Below are 22610 nucleotides of genomic sequence, written 5' to 3' on the forward strand. Positions count from 1 at the left end.
ATCTATTTCCCTACAGTCTATATCTTCCATGTCCTTTTTCACAGTAAACACTGATGCGAAATACTCGTTTAGTATCTCCCCCATCTCCTGCGGTTCCACACAAAGGCCGCCTTGCTGATCTTTGAGGGGGCCTATTCTCTCCCTAGTTACCCTTTTGTCTTTAATGTATTTGTAAAAACCCTTTGGATTCTCTATAACCCTATTTGCCAAAGTTATATCATGTCCCCGTTTTGCCCTCCTGATTTCCCTCTTAAGTATACGCCTACTGCCTTTATACTCTTCTGAGGATTCACTCGATCTATCCTGTCTATACCTGACATACTTAGGAGCAGTCCATTTGTGAGCCCACTGAAGTTTTATAGTAAGATTTTTTTCTTCAGGAACTTCAACTGAAATAAAACATAGAAGCTCCAGTGCATTATTTTAGCTTGTGTAACATAACATTGTCCACTATTTTGATAGTGGCATTAAAACTTTATAATATCTTACAAATATAAAGTCATAGAAATGATGAGCACAGAAACAGCCACTTTGGTCCAACTCATTCATGCCAACCAGATATCATAAATAAATCTTGTCCCATTTGCCATCACTTGGTCCATATCCCTCCAAACCCTTTCTATTCATATACCCATCCAAATGCTTTTTAAATTTTCCAATTGTACCAGCCTCCACCACTTCCTCTGACAGCTCATTCCATACATGCACCCCACTCTGCATGAAAAAGTTGCCCCTTAGGTCTCTTTTATATCTTTCCCCTCTCATCCTGAACATATGCCCTCTAGTTCTGGACTCCCCCGCCCCAGGGAAAGACCTTGTATATTTATCCTATCCATGCCCCTCATGATTTTATAAACCTCTATAACGTCACCCCTAGCCTCTGACACTCCATGGAAAATAGCTCCAGCCTATTCAGCCTCTCCCTAATAAACAAAACCTCCTGGCAACATCCTTAGAAAACTTTTCTGAGCCTTCTTAAGTTTTGCAACATCCTTCCTAAAGCAGGGCGATCAGAATTGAATGCTGTTATCCAATAATGGCTGAACCAATGTTCTGTACAGCTGCAGCACGACATCCCAACTCCTATACTCAATGCACTGACCAATTAAGATAAATATAAACTCTGGATTTTAGTATACAAAACCTATAATCCTTAATGAGTTCATATCCTTAATCAGAACTTCTTACAATTTAAAAATCTGTCATAAATTCAATAATACAATGAAGTAATAAAAATTAAGCACATCACACATGGCAAGGCATAATCTGAAAGGAACAACAAATATGACTGGTATGGAGTCCGTGGTAATAATTTTAATATGCATTACTATTTAATGTTTATTTCTCCAGAGAGAGTGGAATTAGATTCTTAATTTTTCATCATGGCTGCATATATTCCCATGCATGACTCGTGCTTAAGTTATCTCTGGGTGAAATGTACAGGAAATCTACTTTTCTCAAAAGCATGTAACAAAGTAACTAAAATTTTTGCCTGTGGGTGCATGAGGTCTGTAAACCTTTAGGTTTGAATCATTAGATTGGAATCTCCATGAATGAAATAAGTTTTGATTCTGTAACCATTCAGATCAGTGCTCCCTGATGTAACACAGCACCCAAAGTAAATGCAATATTCATAATAACTTAAAAAAAGACAAAATCATACAGCTCCCAAAGATAGATTCTAAAAAAAAGTCATCTACTTTAATTCTTTTGAATGTCACATATTGTTGTCATCATAACAATGTGTATTTTATAATTCATAAAAATTGACAATAGCATACATGAAAACAGAATTATTTTAAATAAAGCTTTAAATGAGTTACAAGATGATCTACTGAATATTAAAGAAGAAAATGAGCATCAAATAACCAGTTAATTGTTTCCCTTTCTTGACAATTCAACCACCTATTGCCCCCATCCCACCGCAAACCCCACACCATTCTCCTCACTTAAGAGTGGATGGTGAACAATCTTCAGGTATCTCCTGTCTCTGTAACATTCTGTATCTCCACATGCTTCAGCCCGTAACCTTCTCTTCCCCCTCACACAGGCTTGCAGTTACCTTTCCAGTTGGTAGCTCAGAGAAGGTCAGGAGCCAAGTATTGACTATCAGGTGTAAACCTGTATGCTACTCCCTTGTGGCATATCACTTTATTGAACAGCAATCTCACCACCGTAATAATTAATGCATTGACATTGTTTCCTGCTTTAGTTCCTCTTTAGATCGTTCCCTAAACCAACTGAAAGATGTTTTGGTTTTTGCCTGAATGTTGCATTAAATAATAAAATGTTTTCGAAAGACAAGATGCAGAAAACTTCCATTTGGTTGATTATCATGGCTTATTGTTTAGGTTGGGTTGATTATATCAAGAGAACTATAATTCTCAAACAACTTGTTTGAAGGGCCCTTTTTCAAATTGAATCATTATCATGCAACCCCCATTCAAATTATAATGCTCACTAATACTCTCAGTATGAAAGTGTTGCATAGAAATGTCTTTTATTAATACTTCTGAAAAAGCAGGTGTCTGGCTTTTCTTGGCAAGAACAGACAAAGAGAGAGAGAGAGAGAGAGAAAGAGAGTAGGAACAAAACAGATAAACATCAGAATGGGTGGCAGAAATTACAGAACGGAAAGGGAGAGGTGCGCCAGAGTGATCACAGGAGCCCATTCAGAGCAGAGCACAGGATAACAGGGAGAGGGAAATGGAAAGCACACCGTACTGAGTGCAGAGTCACAAAAGCAGGAATTTGGGGGAAGTAGAACCACAAAGAGAGAGCTGTCTGGAGAGGAGAGGAACCCACAGACGGCAGGAGCTAGGAAGGGAGAGGGAAAGAGCCCAAAGAAAAGTTGCATGCAGGGTTATGAGCACAAGGAGTGCACTAGAGGAGCAAGAAAAAAACACAGACTCTGAGCTATAGGGGAATGCACTGTACAGCGTGCATCTGACCACAGCTCATTCATTTAAGACAAACAGCACCCAAGGCAGTGTCTATCTTCAAAGCTGTGGACATTGGTTTCTGGACCTCTGCATTAGAGCAAAATCAGTAATACTATCCATTTTGTCTATATGGACAATATCAACTCTCAGCTAGGTATAAGATATTCTCCACATCGTGACATTTAAAAACGACCTGGCTGCTGTCCTGACTCGAGGGAATTACAGAAAGTTGCAATTCCGTGGGAGGAATAAAGAAACATAGAAGCAAAGGGAATTTAGTTTCACAAACCGTAAACTATTGCTTCACGTTAACTTGTGAGATGAAACGAGAATGAGCAAAATAAGAGAAATTATAACTTTGCATTGCTGTTGTGTTTGTTTCAGCTGTTGCTGTCACACAAACATATCTAATGCCTGATTGAACAATCCATTCCCACAGTGAAAGTGACCATGTTGCTTGCAGCTAGTTCTTATCATGCATGACTATGTGCAATACATTATCCAGCAGTATCATTTGCACAGAGGGGAGATGGAGTTAGTTAATCAGTTCAAAAGGCAAAATTCCATGCTTCTTTATTTTTATAGCCATATTTTTAACAACCATTTATAGAGGTTCCAACTGTTGATAACATTTTGTACATTCACCAATATGTTAATAACTGCTAGGAATTCAGTAGTTCAAATGCAGCACTCTGATTGTAGCAGTGTCCTGGTGTGAAGCTTTGATACAAACAGGTCCATGGGGACAGACCATGAAAGCACCACAAGTATTATTTGATGTGGAACCTTGATATTGTTTGAAATGGTTCAGTTCAGTTAATTATTCATTTTAAATTGTATAAAAGCATTTAACCCTTTTGAGAAATGCTTGATATGTTGGATCTAATGGATTGAAAACTTCACTAATTTACTTAATAAATATTCCAGAAGAGGAAGGGCCTGTCATTCACTTACAACAGCAAGCTCATGGTTTTGGCAATTACTGAAACTGTTGAGAATGTTATCAGCTTGGCTCCTCATACAAACAAAGAGTGAAATTAAAAAGGTGATTTTATTGGAAACAATCTAGCCATTTGTCTGTTCCAACAGCAGCATAAAGGCATCAAGCAGACAATATGACAATAAATTGAAATCAATACTCAAAGGGTTAAATGAAATTATATTAATAGGCTATTTACTTTTTAATGCTATTTTCTTTTTCTATAAAAAGTGATGAGTTTTAATATTTGTAGATCAATTCTTCGTTTCTCAGAATTTCCAGAATCTTATCTTTTAGCATAGGCCATGTGGACAATGATTAATGTTAGTTTATGTACTGTTACTCTAACAGCAGCTTTACTGTGCTAAGAGGTATGTTTCTGAACACACGAAAGACACTAATTGATTGACAAATGCATTCAAATCCATAATGTGTAGTTCAACACAACTACATTGAAACACTACAGTTTCAAATGAGAAGAAATCTTCCAATCCACATGAAAGGTATCAGCAAATTCATCATTCTGACTGCACACATCAGCATCAGTCAGACAGTATCACCTTAATGGATGTTGATAGCAAATTGGAAAAACAGCAAGTATTAATCTGCGTAGTCTGCAGCTTATTTTAAAATAATTACATCTTATTTCACATAAAACGAAGTTTCATGGTATTTCACAGAAACCATACCTTGTTTGCAGGGAGTTGCTGTTTTGCTGGTGTTAGATGTTGCAGTGTAGTTCGGTTCTGTGTTGACTTTGCTTGCTGCATGTTTTTTGGAGTTTGCATGATTCAGCAGAAGTGTACATTCTAAACATTCTTGGTGTTATATCAAAACACAACTTTGATAATAACTGTTTTAAAGTCACATCATCCTCTCCAAACACTCAGTGATACAACATAAAGTTCTCTATAAAATTCTTTCTCCTCAATCGTAATTCTATTTTTGAATTGTCAATATGTCACGCTCCTTTCACCAACAGAAGTAGAAGTGGAGAACAGTTTCTATGTGGAATAACTACTGGGTTCATGATGAATAGGCCTGAAATAAAGACTGGTTTGTAATTGAGCTGACTGCAGTGAAGTCTTTATTTCAGGTCACAAATTTGAACACTTAATAAAAGCCTCAACAACAAGGATGGGGGAATTCAACTTTTCAAATAGTGAATTGTGATCAAAAACAAATTAGATTTTGGAATTCCTAAACAAAATACTCAAAGTAAGTATGACAATAAATAGGTGATGCTGTCGCACCTCTTGAATCTACTCTACAAGAGATGGACAAGAGCAACAGGTCTAAGGGAACACCATCACTCCCACCTTTTACTGCAAGGCACAAACCTTTCTTAAAGATATATATCAGTGTCTCTTCACTGTTTCTGAGTCCAAATCCTGAAGCTTACTCCTCACTGACAATCAGAGATTATTCACACCACCACAACAATTCAAAACATAACTCACCATCAGCACCTTAATTCAAACTAGAGATGAGCAATAAATGCTGGGCTTGGCAGTGATGTCTATCTCTCCAAAACAATTAAAAAATCAACTTAGAATTTTCAGTTTATGTGCATTAAAATAAATTACAATTGAGGGTTTGAAGCCATGACTTGTAAGGTGGATGGTTAGAAGTATTGGTTTATATATCCCACTGAAGTTGATGAATATAATACAGATCTAATCTTGTACAAAGTTTGTCAGTCTTCTAAGAAGCAGCTTAATGATACAATGATCATCCTGGGAACTATGATCAAATGGGCTGAAATAAGTTGGTTATCAATAGCCAGTTGTATGAGCAGCAGAACTAACCACTACCAGTTCATGTGCTATCACCAGTCTTCCTATGTTGAGAGCCTATTTAATTAATAATAATAGAGGATGAACCAAAAGTGAGTCTTAGTTAGAAGAGACACATCTTAATAATTTATAGTTTTATTGCATAACATAGATTCCAGTTGCATTGGCATGTTAGACATCATGACTGAGACTAGCAGGAAACACATTGATAATACATCTGTCTCCATACGGATCTTGAGCTAGCCCCCTCTTTTCCTCATCCACAGTTGTATGACATCATCAATTGAATGGAACTGAATGTAGTCTCTAACATTTAATCTAGAAACAATTCTTTACACAACATCTCCCTCCAAGCCTCTCTCCCCATAGGTAACATTTGTACATTTGGGTATGTAATTACATTTACTTTCAGCACTACCCCATCAACCCACAAGTTTCTAATTTCCCAAATTCAGCCAGAGGTTCACAATTTTTCCACAACATGGAAGCTGGTAGGTCTTTGGCTTGACTATTGTCAGTCTTGATTCTGATCTTGACCTTGATTGGTCTGTAAATAATTTCCATCATAACATTCCTCACTGGGTTTGTTCCAAGCAAACAGAACAATTATTCTGCAATGAGAAAAGGTTCCTGTGGATCCTGCATCTAACATCCCGAACTGTGGAGACAGTATATGATTCTGGCTTGTCTGCTGATTGTTGAACAACCAAACCCTTCCTCAAGGTCCTTATCTATGCCCATTCTCCAGCACCATCAATGAACAGAGACTCAGAGTTAACATTTGGAGACCAATATGACTTCTTCATAATTGCTACTATGGTGTTGGTCCATCATGAGAGCATGGATATAGGCTTGCTCGCTGAGCTGGAAGGTTCGTTTTCAGACGTTTCATCACCATACTAGGTAACATTATCGGTGAGTCTCCAGATGAAGCATTGGTGGCATGGCCACTTTCTATTTATGTGTTTAGGTTTCCTTAGGTTGGTGACATCATTTCCTGTCGTGACATTATTTCCTGTGGTAACGTCATTTCCTGTTCTTTTTCTCAGGGGGTGGTGAATGGTGTTTGTTGATAGTGTTCAGGTTGGAATGCTATACCTCTAGGAATTCTTGTGCGTGTCACTGATTGGCTTGTCCTGGGATGGATGTGTTGTCCCAGTCGAAGTGATGTCCTTCCTCATCTGTACGTAAGGATACTAGTGATAATTGCTCATGACTTTTTGGGCTAGTTGATGTACATGCATTCTGGTGGCTAGTTTTCTGCCTATTTGCCCAATGTAGTGTTTGTTACAGTTCTGGCAACATATTTTGTAAATGACATTGTAAATGAACTAGACCTGCGGAAAAAATTAGTCAAACTTACTCAAAATAATAACACAGACAACACAGAAGCAAGGATAAAAAAATTATCTGACCAACCCATAACAGACACTGAGAAAGGTGCCTTAGTAAGAGGATTAAATTACAACTTCCAGGATGTGGACAAGAAAGATTTCTTAGCAATATTAGAAACAACACTGAAAGACAACCAACTCACAGAAGAAGCCCAGCAAACTATCAGACAGGTAGTCACACCAACATTAAGCAGGAAAAAGGAAGGAAACACACTCAATACACAAGAAAGGAAAGCATGAGAAAGACGAAAGAAAGATAAAAACATTGTTATGCCACCTACAGACAAAGGATGCTTGACAGTAATTTTAAATCAAAGAGACTTGATTGAGAAAGCAAACGGACTACTTGCAGATACCAACACTTACCAACAAGTGACGAAAGACCCGACCCCACAACTAGAGAACTGAATCACAGCCCTACTCAAAAACTTCAGAAATCTGGAGAAATAAATGAAACCAATTTCCAAAAAATGAAACCCGATGGATCCAACACACCACACTCCTATGGATTTCCCAAAATTCATAAACCAGGAGCCCCCCTCAGACCCATAGTCTCGCTACCTGGAACACCAACTTACAGGCTGGCCAAGGAGCTACACCAAAGACTAAAACACTAAGTAGAAGACTCACGCCACTCCATCCACTCCACCCAAGAACTCCTGAAGACCATCAAAGACTTTCAGATAGAAGAGGATGAACTAATTGTCTCCTTTGATGTAATAGCCCTGTTTACATCAATAACATTAACCTGGCCAAAGAAACACTGACTACACTATTAGAAGACCCAAAGGCACATACACCAAACACCACTAACTTCATCAGCAAGGACAGTATCATCAAGCTAGTGGTCCTATGCCTTACCAGCCTCTTCACCTTCAACAACAAAATCTACAAACCAATGGTACACCTATTGGATCTCTGTTATCAGGGTTCTCAGCAGAGGCAGTAATGCAGAGACTCGAACAAACAGCGCTGTCAACCATCCAACCTAAACTTTCGATCTGCTACATGGATGACATCTTTGTCATCACTAAACAAAACAAATTAGAGGAAATCTTCAAGACCATCAATAATACCCATACTTCACTAAAGAGGAGGAAAACAACAACAAACTGCCATTCCTAGACGTCACAGTAGAGTGAACAGCCAATGTGGAACTTCAAACCGGCATCTCCAGGAAAACAACACATACAGACCAAATATTGAACTACAGAAGCAATCATCCCAACATCCACAAACGAAGCTGCATCAAAACATTATTTCACTGAGCCACCATACACTGTAGCAGAGAGAAACTATGCAGTGCAGAGGAAAATCACCTATACCATGTATTCAAAAAGAATAGGTACCCAATGAACACAATCCGCTGATTTCTCAGTCACAAACCCTAACAAGCAGACCAAACACGTCCAGAAACCTTCGCCACTCTCCCCTACATCAAAGACATCTCAGAAATGACTGCCAGACTACTCAGACTCCTTGGTATCATGGTTGCCCACAAACCCCCCAACACAGTAAAACAGCAGCTAACAAACTTGAACGATCCTATACAGGCAACAAGCAAAACTAATGTCATTTACAAAATACCGTGCAAGGACTGCAACAAATGCTACATTGGACAAACAGGCAGAAAACTAGCCACTAGAAGACATGAACATCAACTAGCCACAAAAAGACATGAGCCTCTCTCACTAGTATCCTTACTAGTCACTTCAACTAGGACAACACATCCATCCTAGGACAAGCCAAACAGAGACACGCCCGAGAATTCCTAGAAGCATGGCATTCCAACCAGAACTCTATCAACAAACACACAGACATTTACCTCCCCCTGAGAAAAAGAACAGGAAATGATGTCACCACAAGAAATGACATCACCAACCCGAGGAATCCTTAAGACATAACTAGAAAGTGGGCCATGCTACCAGTGCTTCATCCAGAGGCTCACTGATGATGTTACCTAGTACGGTGATGAAATGTTTAAAAATGAACCTGCCACCGCAGTGAGCAAACCTACATCCAGAACCTCAACCTGAGCTACAAATCTTCTCAAAACTCGCTATCATAAGAACATCTTTGTACGAAAAAGCATTTAGATTTTTGTTGCCTGAATTGTGTCCTAATTCTGCATTTGTTTTGGGACTGACCAAGTAGTACCATTCCTTTGTCATGGTTTGGCAAAGCTTGTGCCTGAGAGTCGTTTTTGTTCTTCTACTTTTTTCAGAAATAGAATCTATCTTGGCCTCAAAAACATTCAACAATGTAGCCTCAACCACTTCACTGGGCAGGGAATTTCACAGATTTACAACCCTTTAGGTGACAAAGTTCCTTCTCAACTTGATTCTAAATGTGCTCCCTGTATTTTGAGGGTATGTCCTCGAGTTCTAGTGCACTGTCAAGTCCATTTCCCCTCCAATTCAAATGCTTTCATCAAAACTGATCTTGTAATTATCACAGTGAATATTAAAGAAATCTCATTATTCAGTGGTCAGGGCAAGGAAATGTTGCACCCATATTCTTGTACAAAATCAAAGTGAAGTAAACTCCAATTAGAACCCAGGTTTAATTTGGACGTTTTTTCCCAGAAATTGTGACAACGCACAGATCTCCAAAAGGTTAAATGCAAATAACCACTTTGTACCAAAGAACAATGAATTAAATAATTTCCCTGCTGTCCTATAGTTGTGAAGAGTTACTGTTGCATTATGATTATTTGGGTGTATCCCGTAGCTGGCTGAAAGGACAACAAGAGGATAAGCAAGACACTGACGTACACTATCACTCACTGACTGGCGAAGGCAATTTCAACTGGAGGTTTATCTTCCCCTTTGATTATTTGATGGCTGAAGAGAAGATTGTCATCTCCAAGAAGGAATCCATGTTTTCTTGGGATGAGACAGAGTACAAGATTCCAGCTCGCCTGACTCTGCAAGTGTGGGACGCTGACCATTTCTCAGCAGACGACTTCTTGGGTATGTTTTTATCCAGTTTCTCTGTATGATCCTGTTGAAGCATTTCCAGAGTTTTTAAATCTAGGTTTTCTTTAGATGGAATGTATCTTTACCAAAAAGAAACATTTTTCAATTGTGAAATAATTTATATTAGCAGATGAGGGAAACAAATCAATTAACCTCCTCTATCTGGGATATTTTAGGATCTGCATCTGACATTAAAGCTACCTGCCTAGAATAAAATAGAATATGCTAAAAGAAGATTCAAATTGGCTCTATATCCCCATACTCTATAACTTTAGCTCATGCAATACATTACTACCTGTTTTCTAACCCAAATCCTGATCACCATATCACTCCTGTCCTAACTAATCTGCACTAACACCCAATCTTCCAATGTCTCCAAATTAAAATGCTCACACCTACAATTAAAATGCTTCTTGACCTTGCCTCTCCCTATCTCAGTAAATTCCAGATCTGCAAATCCCCCTGAATTATCTGTTCTCCCCTGGCTTTTGAGTTTTGACTGGGTAAATCAATGAAACCATGTTATAGTCCAACGGGTTTATTTGAAATTGCAAGCTTTCAGAGCTCAGCTCCTTCCTCAGGTGTGGTACAATAGAGAGGAATAAGACACAGTATTTATAAGTAAAAAGTTAACAACTTTAAAACTAACTTCCCTTGTTGAATCCTTTAATCAGTCAGGAGATTGATTAAAATGCAAAATCCCGATTCCTTTCAAGACTTTGTCCCTAAATAATTAAAGGCTTTATCAACGTACAAGAGGTAACATCTCAGGTTAGACTTCAGGTGTGATTTACCTGTGACAGCTTGTCATCAGCCAGTTGCATCCCACTATCTCTAAACGCTTTTCCTTTTCATCAGTCATTTTCTCTAAAAGGCCCTTCATAAAACAGCTTCTGCACACCCTTTCAAGCATCTCCTTTGCTTCAGTACATTTTTACCCCCCCATCCCGAAATTAATTTGGGACAATAGTTACATGTATACACAATAATTAATGTGAACGATGTTATTCAGCATTGTTTTTAGATTCTCTATACATTGAGTTTGATTTGCTTCAAAAACTTTTAAAGTTAGATTGAACTGAAACTTAAAAAAGCAATAATGCAATTTGAATTTAAAGATTACGGTCCATTTTGTTCAACCCACTTGTATGAAACTTTGTAAATGTGATGGTGAAAATCGGAAGGGTTCCACCTGTTTGTCATACTCAGAAATATGGGATTTTGATCATATGTTGCTTTTCAAAGGCCTCTAAACTTTTTTTTTGGTTAGAGATCATAAATAAAATGTAATAGAATTTCACACCCAGAATTGTGGTAAGCTGAATGAAAATTAAAGAGTGAAAATGAGACAATATTGAACAAAAAAAAACAAAGCTGGGGCCATTACGTTGATAATATGATCTTTTCTTTTGCTGTAGGTACACTAGTAAGGATAAACAAGTTTTTTATTCTCTTTCATCTGATTAAGGTGTGCAGTGACATCATAAGATTTCCTCTATCTGAAATTTCTAAATGTACTCATTCAAAACCAGGGCTTGTGATTTCACAAGGAGTACTAAACACAGGAAACCTTCACAAACACAGTTACAGACCTGAAGAGTTCTAGACGGTGCATGGATTATATAGGAAAATAGGGAGCAAGGATACATGAGCAATATTCTGACTTTGAGGTGCTCTTTAAAGTAATTTACCTCCATATAAAGCAAAACTAATGGATGCTGGAGTCCATAAGCAAAGTAAAATGTACAGCCTAGGGTAAACAACCAAAAGGACCAATGTAAGTACACAATGACACCTTACTGCTACATCAAATTGACAAATCTCATTTTATTTAGAAAATGTCTTGTAAATGTGTGTGGAAAAAATAGGCTGCTGAACGTGTATCTAATGACAAGAACAAAGTGCTGGAGGAACTCAGCAGGTCTGGCAGCATCTGTGTAGACAAAGTAGAATTAATGTTTCAAGTCCAGTGGCTCTCCTTCAGAACTGTTAGCAGCTAGGAAAAGATGGTATTTATGCTGATGACGAAGTTGGGGATGAAGAGGGAGAAGGGGAATGGAGCTCAGACAGAGAGATATGAAAGAGGTAGGTGTATGAGGGGACTGTGGATGACCGGTCAGGGCAGAAGGAAAGCAGAACAAGTAAGAGCTGAGAGAAAGTGAAGACTGCAGATGCTGGAGAGTCAGAATCGAAAAGTGTGGCATTGGAAAAGCCCAGCAGATCAGGCAGCATCTGAGGAGCAGGAATGTGGACGTTTCAGGCATCAGCCCTTCTGAGCTGTACTGAAACCAACTTTTATAATGTGATACTAGGCCTAGGAGGAAGGTGATAATGGGTGACTGTGCTAAAAACAACTCATGTTATAACAGGACTGGGTGTGGGATGTGTAAATAACAAACAGAAGGATGGAATCAGGTTTTAAAGTTATTGAATTTGATGTTTAGCCCGAGAGATGGCAGGGTCCCTCAGCAAGAAAATGCAATGCTGTTCTTTTAGCTAGTGCTGATCGTTGCTGGAACACTGCAGTAAACCTGCAATAGAGATGTTGGCCAGGAAACAGGGTGTTAAAGTAGCAGACAACTGGAAGCTTAGGGACAGAACATAGGTGTCCCGCATCGCAATTATGCAGTCTGCTTTTCACCTCACCAGAGAAGAGGAGACCACATTGTGAGCAGCAAATACAGTCAACTAGATTGAGTGCTGCTTCACCTGCAAGATATGTCTGGGCCCTTGGATACTAAGATGGGAGGAGGTAAATGGACAGGTGTTACACCTTGTGTGGTTGCAGGGTAAGGTGCTATGGAAGAGTGGACCAGGGTATCCAAGAGGGAACAGTCCCTGAAGAAGGCTGACAAGGGAGAAGAGGGATGCCATCTCACAGGAGATGGTGCAAATGGTGACTAATGATCTTCTGGATGTGGGTGCTAGTAGGATTGTAGGTGAGGACAAATGGGACCATATCGCTATTGTGGGAGGGAAGAGAGGGGAGGACTGAAGTGGGGAAGGTGGGTTGGACCTGGTTGAGGGCCTGTCAACAGCGATGTTGGGAGTCCTCATTATCAGAAGAAAGTGGACATTTTGGAGGCTCCCTCGTTGAAGTTGGCACCATCGGAACAGGTACAATGGAGTTGGAGAAACTGGAAGAATGGAATAGAGTCTTTCCAGTATAGTCTAGGTAACTGTGGGGGTCAGTGAGAATAGTGAATAGTGGGAGTCAACCTATCCCCAGAAATTGAAACAGAGGGGTCAAGGAAGGGAAGGGAGGAGTCAGAGGTGGACCAGGTGAAGATGAGACCAGGGTAGAAAATGGAAGCAAAATTGATTTATTTTTCCAAATTCTAGATAAGGGAGCAGCACTGATGATGTCATTGATATACCAGAGAAAGAGTTGTGGGTGGGGCCGGAGTAGGACTGGGACAAGGAATGTTCCATGTAACCCACAAAGACAGGCGAACCTGGGGTCTTTGCAGCTACCCATGGCTACACCTTTGACCTGAAGGAAGTGAGAGAAGTTAAAGGAAAAGTCGTTCAAAGTGAGGATGTGTTGGTCAGGCAGGGGTCAGGAAGAAGTGGAGAACCCTGAGTCTATCCTAGTGGGTGGTGGTGATGATGGTAATGGGGGGTTTTGACATGTAAGGACATTGCACATCCACGGTGAAGAGAAGGATTCACTGATCAGGCCATCATTTGTTGCTAATCGTAATTGACCTGAAGTGAGTGGTTTGTTCTGTCGCTTCAGAGAGGCAGTTAAGAGTCAACCACATAGCTAATGTATTTTGTGAATGTTGCAGTGTTCATTTAAAAAGTCAAAACAGTGTCCAACATGATTCTGTGATAGTTATTTAGCAAATGTAGCTCAGATCGTGTGAACAATTGCATTGATAACCAATTTCAGATTGTCGGTCAGACTCCCAGTGTGGTATGCAAGAATGAGTTGGTTGGCTGTGTATATGCTGAAGCACACACATGTCATAGAATCCGCATCTATTGATACACAGGAGCCTTTACATATGCACAGCAAAACCTTTGATTTCCCCTCTCGTTGGTATTCTTATAAATTGTCTTGATGAATGCAGGACAAAAACTTCAAACAAAACACAGCTTTTTTCCAAAAAAGTTAAAAATCACACAACACCAGGTTATAGTCCAACAGGTTTAATTGGAAGCACTGGCTTCATCAGGTGGTTGTGCTGGACACAACTGGAAGACAGAATTTATAGCAAAAGTTTAGTGTGATGTAACTGAAATTATACATTGAAAAAAAGCTTGATTGTTTGTTGAGTCTTTCATCTGTTCGAATACCATGATAGTTTCACTTCTTTCATGTGTAAATCATAAAACTTTGTTCAAAGTTACATTCTCAGGTTAACTGTAACAATTGGTGTTAGCCAGACAATATGTTGAAGGGGCTAGCCCCCTGTGTTCTCTGTCTGTGCCATAACATTTAAACTGATTCTAATCTAAAAAGTGAGATAACAGAGTTTTACATGAATTCATGCAGTTTTTGAGCAAAGTACAATGTAACTCTGCAAGTACAAATTCACCCCACAAACGTATATGTATGTGTGCATGTGGGACTTTGTGTGTGTGTGTGTGTGTGTGTATGTGTGTGTGTGTGTGTATCTGTCTGTCTGTCTGGGGTGGGGGAGTTGTGAGTGTGAGAGAGAACTCATTCAACAATATGAGTTACGCCATTTAAAGAGATATTTCATGAGAAAAAGAAACAACGTCCTGAGGCAGTTTTCTTGAACTAGACTCTTTTCTCATTGCTGTGTTTCCTGGCAGGTGCGATTGAACTGGATCTGAACCGATTTACACGTGGAGCAAAAACAGCCAAGCTCTGCACCATTGAAATGGCTACGGATGAATCTGCTTTCCCCACTGTTTCCATTTTTAAACAAAAGAGGGTGAAGGGCTGGTGGCCGTTTGTGGCCAGAAATGAAAATGATGAAATGGAGCTTACGGTAAAAAGTTTTAAATAGATTTTAAATTGATAAACAGCTGACAGTTTCACCATCAATATTACCCTAAAATCCAGGCCAAGAATTTTCATTTAGTCCCAAATGCATTCAGTCTACACAAGAACCTACACTAATCACACTGTTAGAATTTGACACAAAATATTCAAGTTTCTTTTCCTTATTAATTTATAAAGTCTCAATTCATTTGTATTTCCTTTACATCTTTCACAAGAAGGATTGTTCTTAGACAATCAGATATGAGTGAATACAATTCAGGTGACAAGAGCATTTTTCTATTATTTTTCACAGATTCTGTTGGTAACTCTTTCATTCACAGGAGGTTGTGGGTGGGACATTGGTTAGCTCAGTTGGCTGGTTTGTGATGCAGACTGACACCAATAGCATGAGTTCAATTCCTGCACCAACTGAAATTACTATGAAGGACTCTCCTTCTCAACCTCACCCTTCATCTCAGGTTAAACCCACAACCAGTCATCTCTTTCTCTAATGACTTTTACTTTATTTCATCTTCATTTTAGTGATAATTTGTATGTGGCAGAGACTGCACTTTGAGCACATTTTCTACAGTATTTTACTTGGGGTGCATCAATATTTACAATCACTTAAGAGTTGCAATACCATGAAATGCAAAGACCACTTTTTCTATTAATTGTACACAATCTTGTACTTTCCAAGTTTAGTTTCATATATAACATGTAATTTTGGCTGGGTCATTATAATCGAGACCATTTCTGAGATTCATTCATTTTTCATTGAATAAATGCAATGCTTAGTTGTTCATATTTTAGTGTAAATATACTGATGGTTCCTGAAACTACAGTAGATAAATACGTTGATCAATATGGGAATGAGACATATTCAAAAGTTTCAAGGTTCAATTTGTATACTTTCAATACAAACACAGCAACTGGATTTAGTTACTTTGTGTGAGGAAATGAAAGGACAAATCAAACAAAGGGATTCTTTCCCTAAGAATATGCCAGTGGTAGATTCTTAATGTGTACCTTGTCTGGTAGGAGAGCAGGAGTTTAGTCTTGAATCCAGCTCTCCTGGATTTACCTACACTAATACTTTCACATTGCTATTTACTAACTCTAGCTAGATCTATGGCAAGTGGGGTAGTAAAGTTTACATATAGCTCTAGTGCTGTCTGCCCCAGTAACTCACTGATACTGTCTAGTCTCATGAGCTGAATATCTTCCACAAAAGAAAAAGAGAAATTGAGATAACACTGGGTGAGTTATGGGTGGGGCACTAAATGGTAAGTGTAACATGGTCTCCACAATCATAACTTGCTGTATCACTCGTTTGTTTCACTGACTACCATACAAACAAACTATCATAATTTCAGAAGATATGAATGCCACCTCATAAACACTGGCAAATGAGGGCAGTATCTTTCTTCACTCTAAACAGGCACCTTCATACAGGAAAGAAGACCCCTATTTGGTAGCTAGATATTAACTTTTCACTGCGAACTAACCCTCGGTCTCTCAGGTCAAATGCAAACCTGTAAACTTGGTCCTGTTCGCACTCCAAACGAGGCCAAATGGAGTGACCATCACTTTGAATTTGTGAAAGAACCATTCATTCTGTCTGTTCTGTTTCCAGGGTAAAGTGGAGGCTGAGTTACACTTACTGACAGCAGAGGAAGCTGAGAAGAGCCCTGCAGGACTTGCTCGGAATGAGCCAGAGCCACTGGAGAAGCCAAAGTAAGTGTACCTTCTTCCTTTATATCCCAGTTCATGTCTCAGTGTCTCAGTAATGTCACAATGCAGTTACTCAGCCCTTTGAAGAATATGCCAAAATACAAATATTTGTCTCATAATATAAGGACAGTATCAGGTTATAATCTTTGGGACAAACAAGCTCTCCCCTACTATTGTCTGCTTTGTATTTTATTTGTAAATAGTATAAAGAAGACATTGGTGGAGCAAGATAACAGCATCTTAAAAGAAAATTACGTTTCGAGAAGAGTTTTCACAGAAATATATCTCGAATGTTTCATTACAATATTGCTGTTCACATTAGCGACTGACTTGTTCATTTACAGAAGTGAAGGAGCAGTCTTTTCCATAAGGCTGACATGGTTGATATTGCTGGGACATATGGTTAGAAGTCACTTGTAAAATGCTTGTAAATGAGGAGCAGTTGGAAAGGAATAATTTGACTCAGTGAGGCCTGTTGGTCATTCCCACTGGACGAAATACACCTCTGAATAAGCCTCTGAGTTTTCAAATTCTGCCAATATCCAACCAACTCTTTACGTTCATCTAAGTATTAACAATAAGCATTTGAAATGCATTTGGAGAGTTTGAATTTTTTGTTGTTGTTTCTAAGAGTGCATATCAGTAGCATTTACCCAGAAGTTTTATTCTCTGGGTTTGTACTGATGGGAAACACAATCTAAGCAATAGAGCTTTTTAGATTATTTGTCAAGATCACATGCTTGCTGCAGAGAGCGGGAGTGACCTCTGCACAGGTCAACCAAACTAGTACCTGTACCTGCAATGATTGAAAGCAATGATCTGTGATGACACAATTAGCATCATATACCCCGTGACTGCTGTCTTCTTACTCACCTGGAGGATTTTTCATTATTAACTGTGTTTTCTAGCCCTCTGTTCATTGAGAAAGGGACATGTGAGGAAGCTTAAACCCTTTAATGACTTACTCACCCATCCTTCACTCAGCTCAAAGTAATTTCTCAGGTTATATTCTGTTGAGCACCCATACACTTAGACCAGGCTGCCAAAGACTACTGTGACACTTCAACATTAGGTTCTGAAAATGTCAGTCAGACCCTGACCATATTTTCATGCTGAACAATTGTACATAGAGACTGGTGTTGGTATCACCAGAAGCACCACATAAAGAGGTAACCATGACAACATTTAAAAGACATTTGGACCATACATGAACAGGAAAGGTTTAGAGGGATATGGGCCAAACGCAGGCAAATGGGACCAGTTCAGTTTGGGACATTCTGGTCAGCATGGAAGAATTGGACCAAAGGGTCTGTTTCTATTCAGTATGACCTCCGCCCCTCACATCATCGCTGATGTCACACACTCAGTGACTTCCGCCACCCCTACTGCCGTGTCTGCCATCACATCCACCCCCACCGCCACTCACCTGCATTCTACTGACATGCCCCCCACAGACCCCACTGTCATTATCCCCACCCACCAAAGCCCCGAGGGGAACACCACCCCTGCTCATGACTCCACCCCCATCCCCCATCATCAGACCCACTCCAGTTACTGGCTCTACCCCCACCCCCCGCTCCACACCCACACCAGATCCCATCTCCCAGCCCTGCCGAGTTTTCACCATCCCTCCAGACCTCCCCCTCACAGAGGACGAACGATCAGTCCTCAGCAGAGGATTCACCTTCATCCCCCTCCGTCCACGCATCAATGAATTTAATACACGCCGTGACGTTGAACAATTCTTCCATCGCCTCCGCCTCCGAGCTTACTTTCACAATCAGGATTCCCACCCACCTTCCGAGGATCCCTTCGCCCACCTCCAACATACTGCATCCACCTGGACACCCCACGCTGGCCTATTACCTGCCCTCAACCTATTCATTTCCAACTGCCGCCGGGACATTAACCGTCTCAACCTGTCTACCCCCCTTCCCCACTCCAACCTCTCACCCTCACAACGCGCTGCCCTCCAATCCCTCTGCTTCAATCCCATTAAGCCAGCGGATAAAGGGGGCACAGTGGTAGTCTGGTGCACTGACCTCTACACCACTGAAGCCAAACGCCAACTCGAGGGCACCTCTTCCTACTGCCTGCTCAACCATGACCCCACCCCCCATAACCAAACCATCATCTCCCAGACCAGACAGAACCTCATCACCACAGGAGATCTCCCACCCACAGCTTCCAACCTCATAGTCCGGGAACCCCGCACTGCCCGGTTCTACCTCCTTCCCAAGATCCACAAGCCTGACCACCCTGGCCGACCCATTGTCTCAGCATGCTCCTGCCCCACTGAACTCATCTCTACCTACCTCGACATTGTCCCATCCCCCCTAGTCCAGGAACTCCCCACATACATTCGAGACACCACCCACACCCTCCACCTCCTCCAAGACTTCCGTTTCCCCGGCCCCCAACGCCTTATCTTCACCATGAATATCCAATCCCTCTACACCTCCATCCGCCATGACCAGGGCCTCCAAACCCTCCGTTTTTTCCTCTCCTGACGTCCCCAACAGTACCCTTCCACCGACACTCTCATTTGTTTGGCCGAACTGGTCCTCACCCTTAACAGTTTCTCCTTCGAATCCTCCCACTTCCTTCAGACCAAAAGGGTACCCGTGGGCACACATATGGGCCCCAGCTATGCCTGCCTCTTTGTTGGCTACATAGAACAGTCGATCTTCCATAATTACACCAGCACCACTCCCCACCTCTTCCTCCGCTACATTGATGACTGCATTGGCGCCACCTCGTTCTCCCGCGAGGAGGTTGAGCAATTCATCAACTTCACCAACACATTCCACCCTGACCTTAAATTTACCTGGACCATCACTGACACCTCTCTCCCCCTCCTGGACCTCTCCATCTCTATTAATGATGACTGACTTGACACTGACATTTTTTTACAAAACCACCGCCTCCCACAGCTACCTGGATTACACCTCTTCCCACCCTACCTCTTGCAAAAATACCATCCCGTATTCCCAATTCCTCCACCTCCGCCGTATCTGCTCCCAGGAGGACCAGTTCCACCACAGAACACATCAGATGGCCTCCTTCTTTAGAGACCGCAATTTCCCTTCCCACGTGGTTAAAGATGCCCTCAAATGCATCTTGTCCACATCCCGCACCTCCGCCCTCAGACCCCACCCCTCCAACCGTAACAAGGGCAGAACGCCCCTGGTGCTCACCTTCCACCCTACAAACCTTCGCATAAACCAAATCATCCGCCGACATTTCCGCCATCTCCAAAAAGACCCCACCACCAGGGATATATTTCCCTCTCCACCCCTTTCCGGCTTCCGCAAAGACCGTTCCCTCTGTGACTACCTGGTCAGGTCCACGCCCCCCTACAACCCCCCCCCCCCCACCCCACAATCCCCCACCCCCAACCTGACAATTTCCCCTGCCACTGCAGGAACTGTAAAACCTGTGCCCACACCTCCTCCCTCACCTCTATCCAAGGCCCTAAAGGAGCTTTCCACATTCATCAAAGTTTTACCTGCATATCCATTAATATCTTTTATTGTATCCATTGCTCCCGATGCGGTCTCCTCTACATTGGGGAGACTGGGCACCTCCTAGCAGAGCGCTTTAGGGAACATCTCCAGAACACCCTCACCAATCAACCACACCGCCCCGTGGCCCAACATTTCAACTCCCCCTCCCACTCTGCCGAGGACATGAAGGTCTTGGGCCTCTTTCACCGCCGCTCCCTCACCACCTGACGCCTGGAGGAAGAACGCTTCATCTTCCGCCTCGGAATACTTCAATCCCAGGGCATCAATGTGGACTTCAACAGTTTCCTCATTTCCCCTTCCCCACCTCACCCTAGTTCAAAACTTCCAGCTCAGCACTGTCCCCATGACTTGTCCTACCTGCCTATCTTCTTTTCCACCTATCCACTCCACCCTCCTCCCTGACCTATAACCTTCATCCCCTCCCCCACTCACCTATTGTACTATATGCTACTTTCTCCCCACCCCCATCCTCCTCTAGCTTATCTCTCCACACTTCAGGCTCTCTACCTTTATTCCCGATGAAGGGCTTTTGCTCCATTTCACTGCTCCTCGGATGCTGCCTGAACTGCTGTGCTCTTCCAGCACCACTCATCCAGAATCTGGTTTCCAGCATCTGCAGTCATTGTTTTTACCTAGATGATTCCACAGTAGACAAACAGGTTTTAGAAGAGATTTCCTTCTAGTGCAGAAAGAACAGGAGGTTCTTCCAGGCTCCAGATTACTCCTTGTATCATTGGTTTCTTTCACTGACAGTGTTCGGCTACATTCCAGCACTAGTTATCTAACTGTCTGTGGTAGCACCTGCAGATTCCCTGCCAGGGCCTCTTGTCACAGCTGCCAATTCTCACCTCACATCATTGTCACCAGGTTCAGACAGAAGGAGTGTTGTCAAACAGAGAGACCTAGGGATGCAGGCTCATAGTTCTTTGCAAGTGGCATTACAGGGGGTATATAGGCTGGTGAAGGTGGCTTTTGGCATGCTTGCCTTCAGTGATCAGACCGTTGAATACAGGGTTAAAAATCACACAACACCAGGTTATAGTCCAACAGGTTTAATTGGAAGCACACTAGCTTTCGGAGCGACACTCCTTCATCACCTGATCTACAAATATTGAGTACAGGGGTTGTGACATCATATTATGGCTGTACAAGACATTGGTAAGGCAGCATTTGGACTACTGCCTCCAATTTTGGTTGCACTATGATAGATAGATAGGATGTTATTAAACGTAAATAACGATTTGGAGGTGCCAGTGTTGGACTGGGGTGTACAAAGTTAAAAATCACACAACACCAGGTTATAGTCCAAAGGAAACACTACTTTTTGGAGCACTGCTCCTTCATAAACTATCTGATGAGGGAGCAGCGCTCTGAAAGCTAGTGCTTCCTAATAAACCTGTTGGACTATAACCTGGTGTTGTGTGATTTTTAACATTAAATAGAAAGGGTGCAAAAAAAGATTTACAAGGATGGTGCCAAGACTGGAAGGTGTGAGTACGAGGAGAGGATGGATAGGCTGGGACTTTTTGCCCTGGAGAATAGGAGGCTGAGGAGTGATCTTAGAGGTTTACAAAATCATGAGTGACAAAAATACCCAAGGTAGAGGAGCCCAAAACTTAGATGGCATAGATTTTGGACAGGTACATAGATAGGAAAGGTTTAGAGAGATATGGGTCAAACACAAGCAAATGGGACCATTTCAATTTAAGAAACCCCGTCAGCATGGATGAGTTGGGCTGAAGGGCCTGTTTCAATACTGGTGGCTCCTTCACTCTATGGCTGTCCTTCAAGACCAAGAATGAGTTAAACATAAGATGTATTTCATGTCCCACATCAAAGATTCTTAAAAGCTCTTAAAACCATAATTAAAAACATCCATGCAATCACCTGCTGAAATAAATGGTCCTTTGCCTTTTCTAACTGAGCCAAACCTTTACTAAGGACTCTGTTACGATAACAAACCTTGGAAAATCAAAACAATGGAGTCCATTGAAACTGAAGAACAAAAGGCAATGTTTCATTTTCTAATCTGCACAAGAAGACCTCTTACTGCAATCCACTGGTGCATTTCTGATTCTTTTACTCTTCTGTCTAAGTGAGAGCTCCAAACTTTTGTTTTAAATTTTGACAGAATAAGTGATCTTTTTCTGACCACAAAAGTTTTAATTCAGTTCCCACAATTACTAAAGGAAGGTGGGGCTTAGGTATTAAGTTACTGCAAGGCTGCAAACCACGCGACATCACCCATTTCCTACCACTGACTAAAACCATTCATGTCATTTCTTGACTTAAATTTGAACATT

General features: G+C 41.2%; 1 protein-coding gene across 5 annotated transcripts in view; it reads left to right on the forward strand.

The window, feature by feature from the left end:
* otofa (otoferlin a) overlaps positions 1-22610 on the forward strand; it is a 446338-nt gene that overhangs the window by 415278 nt on the left and 8450 nt on the right. For 4 of the 5 annotated variants that reach the window (XM_060853972.1, XM_060853981.1, XM_060854001.1 and 1 more), the window contains 3 exons: positions 9842-10083; positions 14875-15053; positions 16683-16783. In XM_060853972.1, coding sequence (XP_060709955.1) covers positions 9842-10083; positions 14875-15053; positions 16683-16783 — 522 coding nt within the window. Of the gene's footprint in view, positions 1-9841; positions 10084-14874; positions 15054-16682; positions 16784-22610 lie in introns of those variants that run through there. The other variant, XM_060854013.1, reaches the window with a different exon arrangement.

The sequence above is a fragment of the Hemiscyllium ocellatum genome, chromosome 3 (assembly GCF_020745735.1).
Source record: "Hemiscyllium ocellatum isolate sHemOce1 chromosome 3, sHemOce1.pat.X.cur, whole genome shotgun sequence".
NCBI lineage: Eukaryota > Metazoa > Chordata > Chondrichthyes > Orectolobiformes > Hemiscylliidae > Hemiscyllium > Hemiscyllium ocellatum.